Source organism: Rhamphochromis longiceps, linkage group LG6 (genome assembly GCF_057381845.1).
Source record: "Rhamphochromis longiceps isolate RC_006_pf linkage group LG6, R_longiceps_female_GT1.1, whole genome shotgun sequence".
NCBI lineage: Eukaryota > Metazoa > Chordata > Actinopteri > Cichliformes > Cichlidae > Rhamphochromis > Rhamphochromis longiceps.
In genome coordinates this window covers 27934259-27949543 of record NC_140562.1, presented here as the reverse complement: position 1 = coordinate 27949543, position 15285 = coordinate 27934259, and the positions used below count along the sequence as shown (strand labels likewise).

At 39.9% G+C, this 15285-nt stretch overlaps 1 protein-coding gene across 1 annotated transcript in view; it reads right to left on the bottom strand.

The window, feature by feature from the left end:
- The window catches only part of LOC146668172 (multiple PDZ domain protein), a 45673-nt gene that overhangs the window by 18221 nt on the left and 12167 nt on the right, over window positions 1-15285 (bottom strand). The window contains exons 17-22 of the mRNA XM_085408610.1: window positions 14914-15084; window positions 12174-12288; window positions 9972-10170; window positions 3579-3884; window positions 1591-1773; window positions 955-1132 (exon numbers count right to left, since the gene is read on the bottom strand). Coding sequence (XP_085264736.1) covers window positions 955-1132; window positions 1591-1773; window positions 3579-3884; window positions 9972-10170; window positions 12174-12288; window positions 14914-15084 — 1152 coding nt within the window. The remainder of the gene's footprint in view (window positions 1-954; window positions 1133-1590; window positions 1774-3578; window positions 3885-9971; window positions 10171-12173; window positions 12289-14913; window positions 15085-15285) is intronic.

Sequence of the window (15285 nt, the reverse complement as noted above, 5' to 3'; positions counted from 1 at the left end):
ACATGTTGTGAATTCTGATACTATTGTGCTTACAATGTGTGTTTTTCTTTAAGGACAGAGAATTTTTATTTAAGCTACTTTTTTTCTGTCTTTCTGTTTCCTGCAATCAGTCTGACTGCTCTTTTCTGACCTCTCACATCAACAAAGCCTTTCAGTCCACAGAAGTGCTCACTGAATGCTTTTTCAGAAAAAAAATTTCACACCATTCGCGATGAACTCTAGAGACTGTCATCCACAGAAATCCCAGGAGATCAGCAGTTTCAGAAATATTCAAACCAGCCCATCTGGCACCATCAATCAAGCCACAGTCAAAGTCAATTTGACTGTGTTTCCCCATCTGATGTGCGACGTGAACATTAACTGAAGCTCCTGACCTCCATTTGCATGATTTTATGCATTGTACTGCTGCTACATGATTACCTGATTGGATAAATGCATGAATAACCAAGTATGTTATGGCGGAGGGGGGTATAACTGCATTTTATTGTGCAGTCCTGTATTATATAATGACAGTGGAGCTGAACCTTCAATCTTTGACCAATAACAAATAACGGGCTGCTGCGAATAACATTTTATGGGCATTTAAACAACAAATTGGCCATTAGTGTGTCATATTACAATCAAATTGGCACCTTTTAATACAGCAGAGACCACAAACAATATTGAATTCCAGTACCGCATACACAGTATGTATTATATAAATGCATGCTCATGAAGTATGCACAATACATTCTCTCTCTACCACACACAAGCACCACTGGGTACCCAAACACACACACACACACACACACACACACACACACACACACACACACACACACACACACACACACACACACACACACACACACACACACACACACACACACACACCTCTTTCCTGCAATTTCTGATAACTGCGCCTCCTTCTCTGCTACACACCAACACACATGTCAGTTCCAGGCATTTGCATACCTCCAGTATCCTGTCTCCAGCCCGTAGGGTCCCATTACTTGCTGCCGGGCTGTCTGGGCTGATGTTCTTGATGAAGACTCCCCTCATCATCTCACCGCTGCTCAGTCTTCGGCCCATGCCTCTACCTCCCATTATGCTGATACCTAGGGACTGACCTGGTGCTCGCGTTAGTCGCACACTGAAACACAGAGTGTAACGCAAGAAACATTACCAAACACTGCAGAGAACACTGTTCTAACATTACTTTACGTATCTTAAAAACAGCGATGCATAATTTATCCAATGTGTATTTTTGCTTTTTTCAGTCTCTGCTGCTTAGTGTTGCAGATGGAGATTCAATGATTTAGTTAAATAAAACTTATAGGGAGACACAGAATAGTTGTTTTTTTAAATGAATTTCTTTCTTCTTCTTTTTTATGCAGTGCAATTTTTGTATCAACGCGGGACGCATTCTTTAATGCAATAAATGCAAGCTGAAAATGAAATTCTGTACTGTAGTCGCTTTCTCTAAACCCAAGAAATATGAGCATGTAGACTCTGTTGTGCACCATTAGCACTGCTGTTATCATGACCTGAAGTTGCCTGAATAATCTGAATAATATCTCATGATAATTATTAGATGACAAATTCACTAACCTTTTAGGCTGGTCCCAAGACACTGTAGAAAGAAGCTCCTCCTCCTTTCCTTCTTCTGCACCATCCACCTTTATCTCCACGTCTGGCTTTGATGCCATTCCACCTGTATTAACATTGTCCCTTTTTTCTGCTGTAATGTCTCCATCTTTGCTCTTCAGAGGTAGAGATTTTGCTATCTGCCCGCTGGGGATGAACAAAAAGATTACTTTATATAACAGGTTTTAATGTATGTTTTTGAATGATTATTTTTGTGCTACAATGACTTAAAGTATCTAAATTTACAGGCACCTTTCTGAATATAAAATACAATAGGAGAAGAACAAAATGCCCAACAAAGAAAGAATCCAAATCTGTGGTATAATTGACACGTTTGGGACTATTACCCATGCAGATTTAGACCTCTTAAACTACACACTGTGAATATTTATACACTCCATAATTCTTTTTTTCACATCCATGTGCCCAGTGTATAGCTCCATACCTTTTAAAAAGAGACATATTTTATTTACATACATTATACAACATTTTCTAATTGCAAATGTTTCTATTACATGTTGTTGTTATGTTTACTGTGACTGTATGCACACAAACACAGGCAACCAAATTATGTGACTTTTTGATAAGTGATCTATTGATATAACATGGATTTACAGAAAATGAATGAATTATTCAGTTTATTTATTCATAAAAAATGCCAACTGTTAAGTTGTTATAACTTTCAGAAGTGAGAATCAACATTTTTGTGTTGTGTTATATAAATTTAAATGTTATTTGCTTTTAGTCTGCTGGGAGAAAAACAAACTTTAAGCTTATGATAATTCCCAATCTAACAATCACAAATTAATAATCTAATAACATCACACAAGCAGAACTGGGGCGCACACTGGTGAGCTTTTTTTAATTAATGACACACTGAGGCATCTGGCCAATTGTCACTTGTGTTTGATGGCCTTGAGAAAATAAACTGATTTAGATGAGATCATGAGGTAGTGCCTCTATGTTTGCCATATGTGTGTGTGTATGTGTATGTGTATATATATATATGCACACACACATATACTGCAAAAGTGGAAGAAAAAGGTACAAAAGCAGAGAATTTTTCATGAATATGTTTAACGGTGGAGGGCTGTAATAAGCACATGGATGTGAGTGATAGTGGTGCTATCTGCACAGCAGGAGCCTATAGCCAGTTAAGTTACAGAAGAGGGCAGAACAAATGGTTCGACCAGGGTTGAAAGAGGAGCGAGGAGAAGGGGGATAGATGCCAGGCAGGGAGGAGAGGGAAAATGAGGTGAAGAGAAAAACACCAGTGCAAGATGACTGAGAGTGCGAAAGAAATGAAAGACAGATGTAAGCACACACAGAGAAAGAAACAAAGACAACACATTGAAAGATAAGAGCGAAGAAAAGGCTGCAGAGAAAAATGGGAGTGAGGGAGGGAGGAGAAAGGCAGAGGTACGAAGACAGAGTGAAAGCAGGGACAGACAGAAGCGAAACAATTCATTTTCGCTGACAGTCAGCACTGAGATCCATAAGCGAACAGCTAAATATAACTCAGAGATTCAACAGTGAGAGAAGCTTTTGCCTTTACAACACAGAAGAATGGAGAAGAGAAAATACGTGCTGGAGGAGACTCACACTGAGCTGGCTGCATTCTGAAAACAATTGTTTCCTCATGGATACCGTTAATTAAAGTGTCAGATCATAATTCAGATCATTAGCATGACTTAAGCAGCTGGGTAACTGAATGATGTGTTACAGTAATAAAACCATAGCTGCTACAGCAATCAAAAGCCTATGGTTAAAGTGTTAAAGAATGTATAGCTATTTCTTAGTCTGAATTCCCTGCAGCAAATGTATCAACTTGTAATAAAACTGGAGCCTTGAAGTCTAATAAACCTTTAGACAGGTTTATCTTGCACTCTGGGAACTGGGAAGGGATTAGGTGACCGTAAATAATAGGCTAAGACCTCTGGCTCTTATATTACCTCGTGTCTGAGGCTGGGCTGATGGTTGGAACTGTGACCGGGTCTTTATGAGGAGTTCTGAAGGATGCAGAAGATCTGATTGAAGTTGGATTGGGAGTTGTGGCTTTAAACTTGAGTGAGGAAGAAAGCTTGAGCATAGACAAAGCCGGGTGACTCGAGGATCCAGCTGGGTCCGCTGCTGGCTCCGGAGAAGCAGTCGCTAGAGTGGGTGAGGAAGAGGGGCTTTCTGTTGCAACTGATGCCAGAGGGGGCAAACACAGTCGAGTACGGTGTTCATCCACCTGGTGGGCTGGGACGTAGGTTATACTGGGGGTAGGGGAATGTGGGAAAAGAAGTGTGGGAACGGGGTAAAAGCATTATAAACATTATTTACTTAAGTTTTATCAACACTGTTTTCTCAGCAGCACATTTGCTTTACTTCTTCACCAAAGAATGAGCAATGGGTTCTTAAGGAATGAAAAAACAGTCCCAGTAGTGAGAAATTTCTATAAATCATAAATTAAATATCAGTTGAATAAGACAATAATTGCATTTTATCCACTGAAGTAATGGCAAGTTTTTAAAATGACTCTTATTCACTGCCTTATCAAGATAAGATGAGTTTAGTAACATTTTCATTTCTATAAAGAGGATTTTTAAGCAACCTCCAGCTTAGCTAAGCATAAAGCTCATGCAGGGGGAAACAGTGTGTCCAAAATCCACACAAAAGATAACAGATAAAACAAAATGTGTCAATTAGTTAATTTATTAAAAGAGATTAAGTTATAGATTTTTTGTTTTAAGTTTATAAAGAAGCTAGATGTGGTGACTTCCAGAAGTCTTTAGTTTATTTTCCAGCGTTAATTCTTATGTGATTGCTCAGTGGTATCAAAGCAGGACACGCAAACCAGAGCCAATAAAACTGCAAAGAAATGTGTTACTCGCTGTTTCATTTTGCCAAACAGAAACTGACAAATCATGGCAGTCTTCATGAAATCACTCACTTCTCTCAGGATGCAAATTAACCGCTTCTGCTGTCAAGTAGCTTGGACTATTAGCCAGCTAGCTTGCCTACAAGCATGGAGACATGTCTGAGTCAATTTAGGCTAAAGAATATAGGGGAGAGAGGCTGTTCTCAGAAATTTTGCTTCCTTGTAAGGTGTCCATTTTGTCAAAAAACACTGTACATCCATCATTTTGCCTGGAGACTATCCTGGCTGTCATAGGGAAAAAGTGGGGTACCTCCTGGACAGGTCACCAGTTTATCATAGATAGAGGCTAACGTGGAAAGACGGACAAGCATTCACACTTGCAATCACCTGCAGAAGAATTGCCAATTAACCTAAACCCATGCATGGCTTTGGACTGTGGGAGGCAACTGGAGACAAGAAAACGCCCCACAAACAGGTCCTAGCTAGCCAGTGAATTCAAACCCCAGACCTGCTTTCTGTGAGGCAACAGCACTAACAACAAAAACCCCCACTATTATTCAGACAGTTTTACTTGTTGACAATTTAACATTGAACTGAAGACAAATTAAGCCATATTGATGGACAAATACCACATAATAGCTAAGCAACTAAAAACATACCCTTTTTGTATGTCATACATGAATTTTTTTTCTTTTACAAACTACCTCTAATCCACAACAAAAACTGAAGTTGTCGGTCAAACGATCTTTAGAGCTCTGAAAATACAGACGTGTCCCGTTCCATCTGAAACATGGAAAAATCTTCTCAGCGTTTTTGTTTTACATAATCCCAGATCTGCCTAAGCCATGCTGTAAAAGATGTCAAGGACATCATTCAGCCCCCTCCTCCCACTTTTATTTTTCTTCTTTTTACACGGTGTGATGCTACTAGCAGACATGCTTTTTGAATCTGCTGAAAAAGCCAATTTCTATGTTTCATTCAGGGTGGTAGATTGAACACGGTAGTCTACACTAAGCTGTTGTGACTGAGCCATGTGGACAGCCTGTCTTGTCTGAAAGGAGGCAGTTTGATGGTGACAAGCCCTCACCCGTCTATGTGTCTTATTCTGAGGCTGCCAAAGCAACTCATCTGCCTCCACTCGCTCTTAGTTTATCTGAAGTGCTGTTTAGGAGTAGGCAGTGTGAGCACACGGTATGTGTATACTGATGAGTGTTTTTGTGTGTATATGATAGAGAAAGCCAAAACGCGTGTGGGTATTCGTCCGCGTGTGTATTGTGTGCGCATCTATGAGAGGCTCTTTAAAACGTTCTTTTATTCAGAAGCACACTGTTCAAGGTGAGATGAGTGATGAATTATTCAGAGATATTTCCCATAGCAGGAAAAGGTGTTTTTGGAGGTTAGATCATTGAAAGGCTGGTATGTGTGTTAATGTTTGTATGTGTGTGCCCATAAATGCAACACAGAGCGGAAGAGAGAGAGGGAGGGAGAGAGAGAAAGAGAGACTGGGAGAAAGTGAGTGGGTGTTCTGCAGGGCAGTGGGGTGGTGGGGGTGGAGCACATCTCCAATCAGCCAAACAAGCATTGCCAATGTGGAGCCATAACTGCTGATGTTAGAACAAGTAATAATTTATCCAATTTCCCCTTAGGCAATCTTTAAAATTTCATCACCTAATCTAATCTAACATGACTGCACTGCCTCAGTCAGCTATGACTGCAGTGTCAAAAAAAAACAAGGTGGTAATGGAGATCCAAAGTGAGACGAGATCATTTATAGGTGATGATGCGGTCAAAGTCATGTGACTGCAGAGATGATGATATTGATGACATGCTTGTACACATTGCAGATGCAGGCTGTTACATTTTGCATGGGTAGATCTAACATATACGCATGGTAGTCAATTACTTTTTCAGCAGTTGTTCTCAACATTCCCAAAAGACCGTTCCACATTCTCTCCAAACTAATACTTTTGGTTTTCTTGTTTCTCAAAGAAAACTGTCTTTAAACTATGACAGCACGGAAAGTGCACATAAATGCAACGCAAATAATTGCATTAAGTAACTACTGTAACCCACTGGGGTCTCTTCAGTTGGGAAAAACACTCACTTTATAGTTTTGGTAATTGCCTGAGGCCTTGAACCACAAGTTTTAAGTAAACAAACAGTTTTCTTTTTTTAGTGGTGCCTGAAAAACTTTTGAAAATCCGAAAACCTAAATTGTGCATCTGCCTTGTTTAACGAATGTATTAAACCACCTATCACAAAACAAGAAAACACAAATAATTCAGAAAGTGCTTAAAACTAATAATTATATTGTTAGTTATTTGGCAAATAACCAGCTGAACGCACATTTTTATACCGAAATCTGAGAACACTGGACTTCAGTCAGAAACGTATCAATTCAAGCGTCACATGTTTTCTCTTTAGAAATGCAAGTAAATAAATGTAATGTGGCATCTTAATCAAAAATAATATTGAATGGTGGATTAAGCTTTACAGAAACATTATGGTAATTAAAAATACTGTTAATTACGGGCAGCTATGACATAAAACTTATATTGGATGGAGCATTGTTTATATCATTAATATACTCATGGGCATTAATAGGTGTTTGTTGATCAATGGTCATGACAATTTGCATATTAATGATCAAGGAACTGACCTCACAGCCCATTGTTCAGTCAGTAGGCTGGTTTCAGTTATTGTGCAAATGTACTGTTTATAAGGTTGGGGAAACCTGCAGTCAGTCACGAGTAACAAAACGTTTCTCCCATTGAAAACGTGAAAACACTACATCCAGATGAACAGAATGGGATTTACTTACCTGGATGATTGAGCATGTATCAAGATATATTTTAGACATTTTTGCAAACTGAAAATCAAAAAGTGAAAAATATTAAAGCATTCTGATCTTTAATTTAGAACTATGACTATTCCCTTTGGCAGCAACTATAGCCTCAAGTGTTTTTGGGTAAGTCTTTAGTCAGCTAGTTTGCTACACAGCTTGATCTGGGCAGTTATCCCAATCTTCCTGACAGGGTTCTCAAGCTCTTTCAGTCATCTTCAATTTTCTACACAAATGCATATGTGGGCTGAGCCAGAACTTTGGTTTGATGATTCCACGACTGCCCTGTACTTGACCTGAAGCCATGCTAATGCTGCCTCGGCTGTATGCCTCCGTTCATTGTTGTGCAGAAAGGTAAGTCGTTGCACCAAACTAAGATCACTTACACTTGGAACCTCTCTGTTGTGTATGCATACACTACATACTCAATAACTGAGAATGATAAAACCATAAAACATATTTTAGACATTTTTGCAAATGGAAGATCAACAACTAAAATCTCGCACAAACATTTTCTGATCTTTAATTTAGAAATATGAAGGAATCCCTCTGGCAGCAGTTTATAACCTCAAGTATTTCAGATTTTAGGGTAAGTCTAAGTTGTACGCTGGATTGCTACACAGCTGGGTCTGGGCAGTTATCCCATTTTTTCTGGCAGATTTCTCAAGCAACTTCAGTCGTCTTGAACTTTCTCCACAGATATTGAAGTGGTTTTAGGCTAAACTTAAAGACTGTCCTTGACCTGACCTGAAACCACACTAGTGCTATCATGGCTGTCTGTTTCAGATCATTGTTGAGCAGAAAGATGAATCACTGCCCTAAACTCAAGTCACTTACATTTGGAACATCTCTGTATTTAGCTGAGAAGCACACACAGCGTGTTGCCTTGTCACTGGTTTTAGACAGTTGATAAGTAATAAGCAGTGCTCAACAGAGATGGTGCTTAGAAATGTGCAGGAGAATCATCCCAGACAATCTTGTTCCTTTAGTCCTCTAAATACCCCTTGTGGGAGGTTGTATGCGTTTTAATCAAGAGTGCCTTCAATCTTGCTGCTGTATCATAAAAGCCTGTTCTCCACAAAGGACTTCTGAAGCTTTGTTTGAGTGACTTTGGGATTCCTTTTATCTGTATGACACTGACCCAACTTTGGATGAAGCAAAAATAATCTGCTGTACCTGACCACAATTTGGATGTGATAGTAAAGATTTTGTAAATGCAGAAAAATTCTAATGTAATTTAAAAAATGTACAGTTCTAAAAAAATCCCTGTACATCCCAGAAAGATGATTCTGTTCATCTGGACGTATCAACTTTTTGATATTTCTTTACCTGGATGATTGAGCAAGCATCAAGACTTTTTTGTGCCTTTTACACTGTGCAAAAATATTAAAACATCAAAATAAGCAATTCAAAAAATACAGTTATTGTAATTTGGAGTAAAATGAAATAAAAAGTAATCTCAAAAAGCTGTACTGAATGTAATGTAAAAAAAAAAAAAAGACAGCTAAATCAAGTGAAGCTAGCTGCCATGGGTAGCTTTAGGCTTTAAAATAAAGTGTAAAAAAGTGTGAAAAACTAAACATGTAGTTATTGATTTTTTCCCCCGTTTTTTTTTATTATTTATAGACGTTATAAAACAACGATGTAGCTTCCAAACCTGACAAATGAAGCCTGTGTGAAAGTGTGTTAAACCTGCTACCTGAAGTCTACAAGATGACATCAGCTGTAGTTGCAATACACTTTCAGTCTTATTAAAGTCTGCAGGAAAAGTGTAGAAGCTTATTTCTGTTAGTGAAAGAAATAAGCAGAACAGCAATGTCTGTATTTCTTAGGTTTTGTGTATACTTTAGGTGAGTCGTTTTTAGGGGTAAAAAAAAAAAAAAAAGAGTAGCACTGTCCACTCAGGTGTTTTTACTTCTCATGGATGACCTGCACTGGGGACTGTGTGGGCATGTGTACTAGAGCATGTGCTTGACTATCGTAATGATCTGACAGTTTTGCTACATTAAGGTTGAGAAGCTACATCTTCCTCAATTCCAGAGGTTCTTTTGCGGTGACTTAGCCCAGTTTTAACTTGAATAGAGGTCTAATTAGCCATATTGAATATATTTTTGTGAGTGCTCTTTAAAACGAGATAATTTGGCATTTCACAAGAACAATGGCTCTTTGTTTTTATGAAAATGTCCCAGTAGGTCACTGTACCACAAAATACCTAACACCCCACCTGGAGCAAGAAACTGAGACAGCTTGATACAAGTAGTTCATTTTTTCATTTGCACCTGGGATATTTCTGCTGTAAGATCAAGTCTTCTCTTTTTTTTGTCAAGAGACCTTCAGAAATGTAATTAGTTTCTTAATATACTTACTCTACTCGAGCCACAATCGTCAAAATAATTTTGCAAGCACAATTACTAAGTATAAGAAATCCAAAGGTTCAAGCAGCACTTGAAACACTGTAAAGGATGTAAACAATACTGCACAGCCAGTCAAACAGTGTGTTTGTTTAGGGATTAAGGATTCTTGAGAAAAAAGGGGTTCTGTTATGTACAGTAAAAAAAAAAAGCCCTAGAGTGCTTTAGCACTTTTGTTGAGCTTGACCATGTTTTCTGGTGGGCTGCGGGGATGTGACTGTCTCCTTACCTCATTTCTGGACCTATGACGGAGTGCCTGCGGAGCATGGCCCTGGCCTTGGCGCTGGTCAGGTTGGAGGTAGATTCTCCATTGATGGCCAAGATGGCGTCCCCCACCCCGAGCCTGCCATCCTGGCTAACAGCCCCCCCCTGGACCACACTGCGCACCAGCATGCCTGAACCGTCCTTGATAGCACTCACTGTCATCCCTGCCAACACGCACATTAACACACACACACACACACAAGCACACAAAAGCACAGGTGAACGGAGGGCTGGCTAAGGCTGCTTTGAATGCATGCCAAACAGAGAGACAGTCGCCCAAACAAACACCTGACAGTGGTATAATCAGCATAATCAAGACAGACACTAGGCAGATTAGCACACAAACATGGCTACAAATGCTTGACATTTACACAGCATCATCCCTCACAGTCACACCCACAAAAGGTGCACAAAGACCGTCATGCGCACTCACATCCACAGAGGGCAGAGGGCACAGGTGACTGACGAGTAACACATGCCTGTCACATAAACACCCGACTTTGGCATTATCAGTTTGGACACTAGGAGGATTACACAAACACTTCATTAATGCAAACAGACAGAAGCAGGTAAATCAGGCGTCCACACACACGCACGCCCATGCACGCACATACACAAACCACAGAAAGGGAAGCCAGCCAGCCTGCAACGAATTAGGCAGTCTGGTCTATAGCTGCTGGCGTACTACGTTGCTATCTAACTACAATCCACAACACTATGGTCGTACATAATTTGAAATTCGTCAAAGAAATGACTTTGTGCTTATTTTTCATCATATAAATAGTTTATTGTCTTTTTCTTATTACATTCAAATTACAATACAATCATAGTGCATGGAATACAGTCAACAGAAGACATAGCTACCGATTTTGACAGGACAAACAGAAGACACATGTTTTAAAGACATTCAAAGAAATTATGGTGAATGTTTTAAACGTGCTCAATACTATGACACTCTAACCAGACAGATTTAAACATTACAAACTCTGCCAAAACAATGCTTAAAATACGTTACGGTAAAATCCAAATGAAATATTCTACATGGAAATCTAAACCTCATCAAAAAGTAAGTCAAACAAATTCACACCAACTGGTTCACGCCAGGAATAAGCAACCACTAAATTGGCTGTTTATCGTCATGTTTTAGATGAGCAAGGCAAGAAAAAAACCCTTTTCACACCATCAAACCTTTTTCTTTGACAACCTGCTCTAAAGAATATCCAAACTCTAGCCCGAAGCAGCCATATACGGTATGTGCATGTCTCACTTGGGTAAAAAGTCATAGTCATGGATCGCATTGCACATGGCACCTATTGGAAAAGTTGGTAAAGTAGCACAAAAAATGTTGCACTACATTACCATTGCTCATAAAAATAAGTCCATATTCAAGCCTTATGGATAAACACTGTAACCCTGTCTATGCTGAGGCTTTTGCCTCAGATCAAACATATGTAAATTCACAAAACCAGAAACAAACTAAATATGCAAACCCTCCATACTTGGATATCCAGAAGACAGAACTTCAATAAATATCTCAGTAAGAGGATCTACAATATTTTTAAACAGGTAAAAACCAAAGAATACAGTGGTGCAACACACAGACACAGACTGTAGGTTATGACCTTGATATTCTCTACCTGTGAACATTTGCATAATTTCAAACTTTCACACACATACACACACACATACTCACACACAAACGTTATTAGCGTGCCTTATTAGCACGTTTGGAGAATACAAATGACTTTGTTTCCTTATACTTTGCATAGAGCAGAACTGCTTTGCACTCTTTGTTCGCCTCCTGTGTTTGAAGAGCCAAACATCAGACTTTCTCTTGGAGCAGTTAAGACAATGCAGTCTCAAAACTGGAGTATAAAAAATATAATCATATATTAGGATCAACATTCAAATTAATATGTCATTTATTAAATCAATGTTACGTTTTCATTCTCTTTTACGCCACTTCATTGCTTCGTACCTCAAACACACACACACACACATGCGGTACACACACGGATCATATTTTTCTCAGGAATGAGGAACACATTGCTTCATCATTCCTCTTCAGGGCAGTCGTCATCACCGCCTCCTATTAGTGTCATTATCGCCATGCCTGCGATGTACACACACCAAGACAGCACCACCATGAGAAAGACGGAGAACATACCAAGGCTACGATTGCCCCGCACAACAGTGATTGTCCTCTCAAAGCTGGTGCGGGGGGGCAGAGGTGGCGGCTGCTGCATGTCGTCATCGTCCATGTTGGTGAAGCGATGATGCAGCTGGTGTTCCAGAGAGAGAGAGAGAGAGAGAGAGAGAGAGAGAGAGTGACAAGGGGGCATGGGTGAGTGAGAGCATAAAAGTGTGTTTTCATGCTAGTGAACAATAATGCAGCACAGCTCCACGCTAACAACGACAGTGTTAACAGATTTATATTCATAAACTTTTCAGTGTTCAAGTTTGGCACACTAGCAGTCTAACATCTTTTAAAACAACTAAACACAAAGTGAAGTGGAGGCTGATCGAAAGGTCAATAATTTTGCAGGCGTTTGGTGAATGTTTTGTCCTAGACACCAAATTGTTTGGGTGATTCATCCAGTAAATGGGTGAAAACTGACCTGCTGGTGGTGTTAATGACATAGTCACACAATCATCAAATCATCTGAATCTGTCATGATTGTTGGTGTCAGACAGGTATTTAGGAAACTGCTACTACTGGGGTTTTCCCACATAGCATCTCTGGGGTTTATAGATAATGGTCAGACAATGAGAAAATATACATATATACATATATATATATATATATAAAAAATATATATAGAATATAAGGAGATATAGGAGGAGTGGCAGTTCTCTGTGTGAAAATACCTTTTCAAACCAGAGGTCATAGGAGAATGGCCAAGCTCATAGGAAGGCCACAGCAACTCAAATAACCACCCATTACAACCAAAGTATGCAAAAGACAAGAATGGAGAACATTTTAAACCTTGGAGAAGATGGCCTTCTGCAGCAGAAGGCCACACTGGGTACCCCTCCTGTCAGCCAAGAACAGGAAACTGAGACTTCAGTTCACATAGGTTCACCAACAGAAGACTGGAAACATGTTTCCTGGTTTAAGGAGTCTCGATTTTTGCTTTGACATTCAGATGGCAGGGTCAGAATTTGGTGTAAACATCACGAAAGGTCCACCCTGCCTTGATTAATTGAGATCTAACTGTATGGGGTATTTTTTAGTACCAATTAAGCATCATTTAAAACTCACATCCTTCCTTGAGTATTATCACTAATCATGTCCATCCCTTGATGATCACAGGGTAACTACCAATCCAACCTGGTGCTGGAAAGGTTTACCTAATCTAGTGTCCGTGAGTATATGCAGCATCTTTAATGGGACTCAGTTCAGTAAAGACACTTAATATCACTAAGAACCGATGTCAACCTGACAGTGGTGTCTGAGAAGAAATGAAATGGACCCTTCACAGCCAACACCATCAAGACTTCAACAAGGAATTGTGTTGTAAAGATAACCTGGCACTGAAATGTGAAATTATCATTACCACTACCAGCATTCTTGTATGACACAGTAATTATTTCAAAGAGCTATTACTGTAACTCTCTGTGGTTGAGGCCTTTGGAGTTACTCTTAAATGTAAAACACGCAGAAAGTTCGAGTTTTAATGTCCCCTTGGGCACTTCACAAAGAAAAACGGCAACAAAGACATCTTCTTTGAATCTTTACATAAAGTAAAAGCAGCACTGAAGTTCTGAGGCTACCTTTTGCAACAAGCCCATCTTTGATGAAAACACTGACACTTGCTCCAAGTCTCTTGTGTGTATGCGTGAGCCTGAGACAAAACTCTATGTCCTTGTGTTCGACCATGTGCCAAAGCTGTGCAAGCAGTAAGCACTTTTCATTGAGAGGCAATTGTTGGTAATTAAGCAAAGTAGAGTACAAAAGGCCAGCTCAATAGGACTGAGCTGCGGCCACAATGCAGGAACAACTCTGTGACACCGAGTACTTTTCTCTATCCCCAACCCAGTAATACTGATACAGCCAGGTCTAATGGTAAAATGGCCTGCATTTATATAGCGCCTTACTAGTCCCTAAGGACCCCAAAGCGCTTTACATATCCAGTCATCCACCCATTCACGCACACATTCACACACTGGTGATGGCAAGCTACATTGTAGCCACAGCCACCCTGCGGCGCACTGACAGAGGCGAGGCTGCCGGACACTGGCGCCACCGGGCCCTCTGACCACCACCAGTAGGCAACGGGTGAAGTGTCTTGCCCAAGGACACAACGACCGAGACTGTCCAAGCCGGGGCTCGAACCGGCAACCTTCCGATTACAAGGCGACCTCCCAACTCTTGAGCCACGACTCTTGACCCCACTATAGAATGTGAATGAAGCGAACACACACTGACATGGTAATCTCCTTCAGAGCAACTAAAATGGCTACCCACAGAATCTCAGGTTTGCATGGTAATGAGCAATGTTTCCTCTGTGACAGATTACAGATCCAGACCACCGCAGTTTCACTGTATGTGTCACTGCAAATATGCAAATACTATGCAAATACTGCAAGTATGCAAATACTTATTGACAAGCATCCTGAAAGGATTTTGCTTATGATTATACAAAATATTATTAAGATCAAGGACCAAATAACACATTTTAAACTTTATTTAAAATTGTATTTAATCCAGACACATAATAACCAGACAACCTCTTCTGCTTTCTGCTGACAAATAAATAAATGTGCAAATACCCCAAACATAGACAAACTCTACCTCTCTATTATTTTTCTACCCCATAAAGTGTGCAAAAAGCATTTATCAAGTACTGTCCAATGGCAGAAATATCATTTTATGACTGGTGCTAATTTTGTTTAGCTGAACATACCGTGTAACACAGCTGACTGGTGCTGTTGTCCTCTGAGTTTGAAGCGGTGGCGTTGACGTTAGCCTCGGCTGCTTCAGCTACCAGGCTGACCTGAGTGTGGCTGTCATTGTCGTCGCAGGAAGCCCGTGTGCTCCTCTCTGAGATGGGAGTTAAGCCACCGCACAGTTCCAGCTGAGAATACAATATTCAAAAGTTGAAATTTAGGACTTTGAAAAAATAAAGGCCAAAGTAGCTGTGTTGCTTTAAAAGTAAATTTGCATCGAAGCAAACAGGCTAAAGGGGGTGACTATAAATTAGACACCCTGTACTCCTCTCCCCTTCTGTCCATCTGTAGAGTGGTCGAGCATTGTGTTTATCTCTCAGCAGCATTAA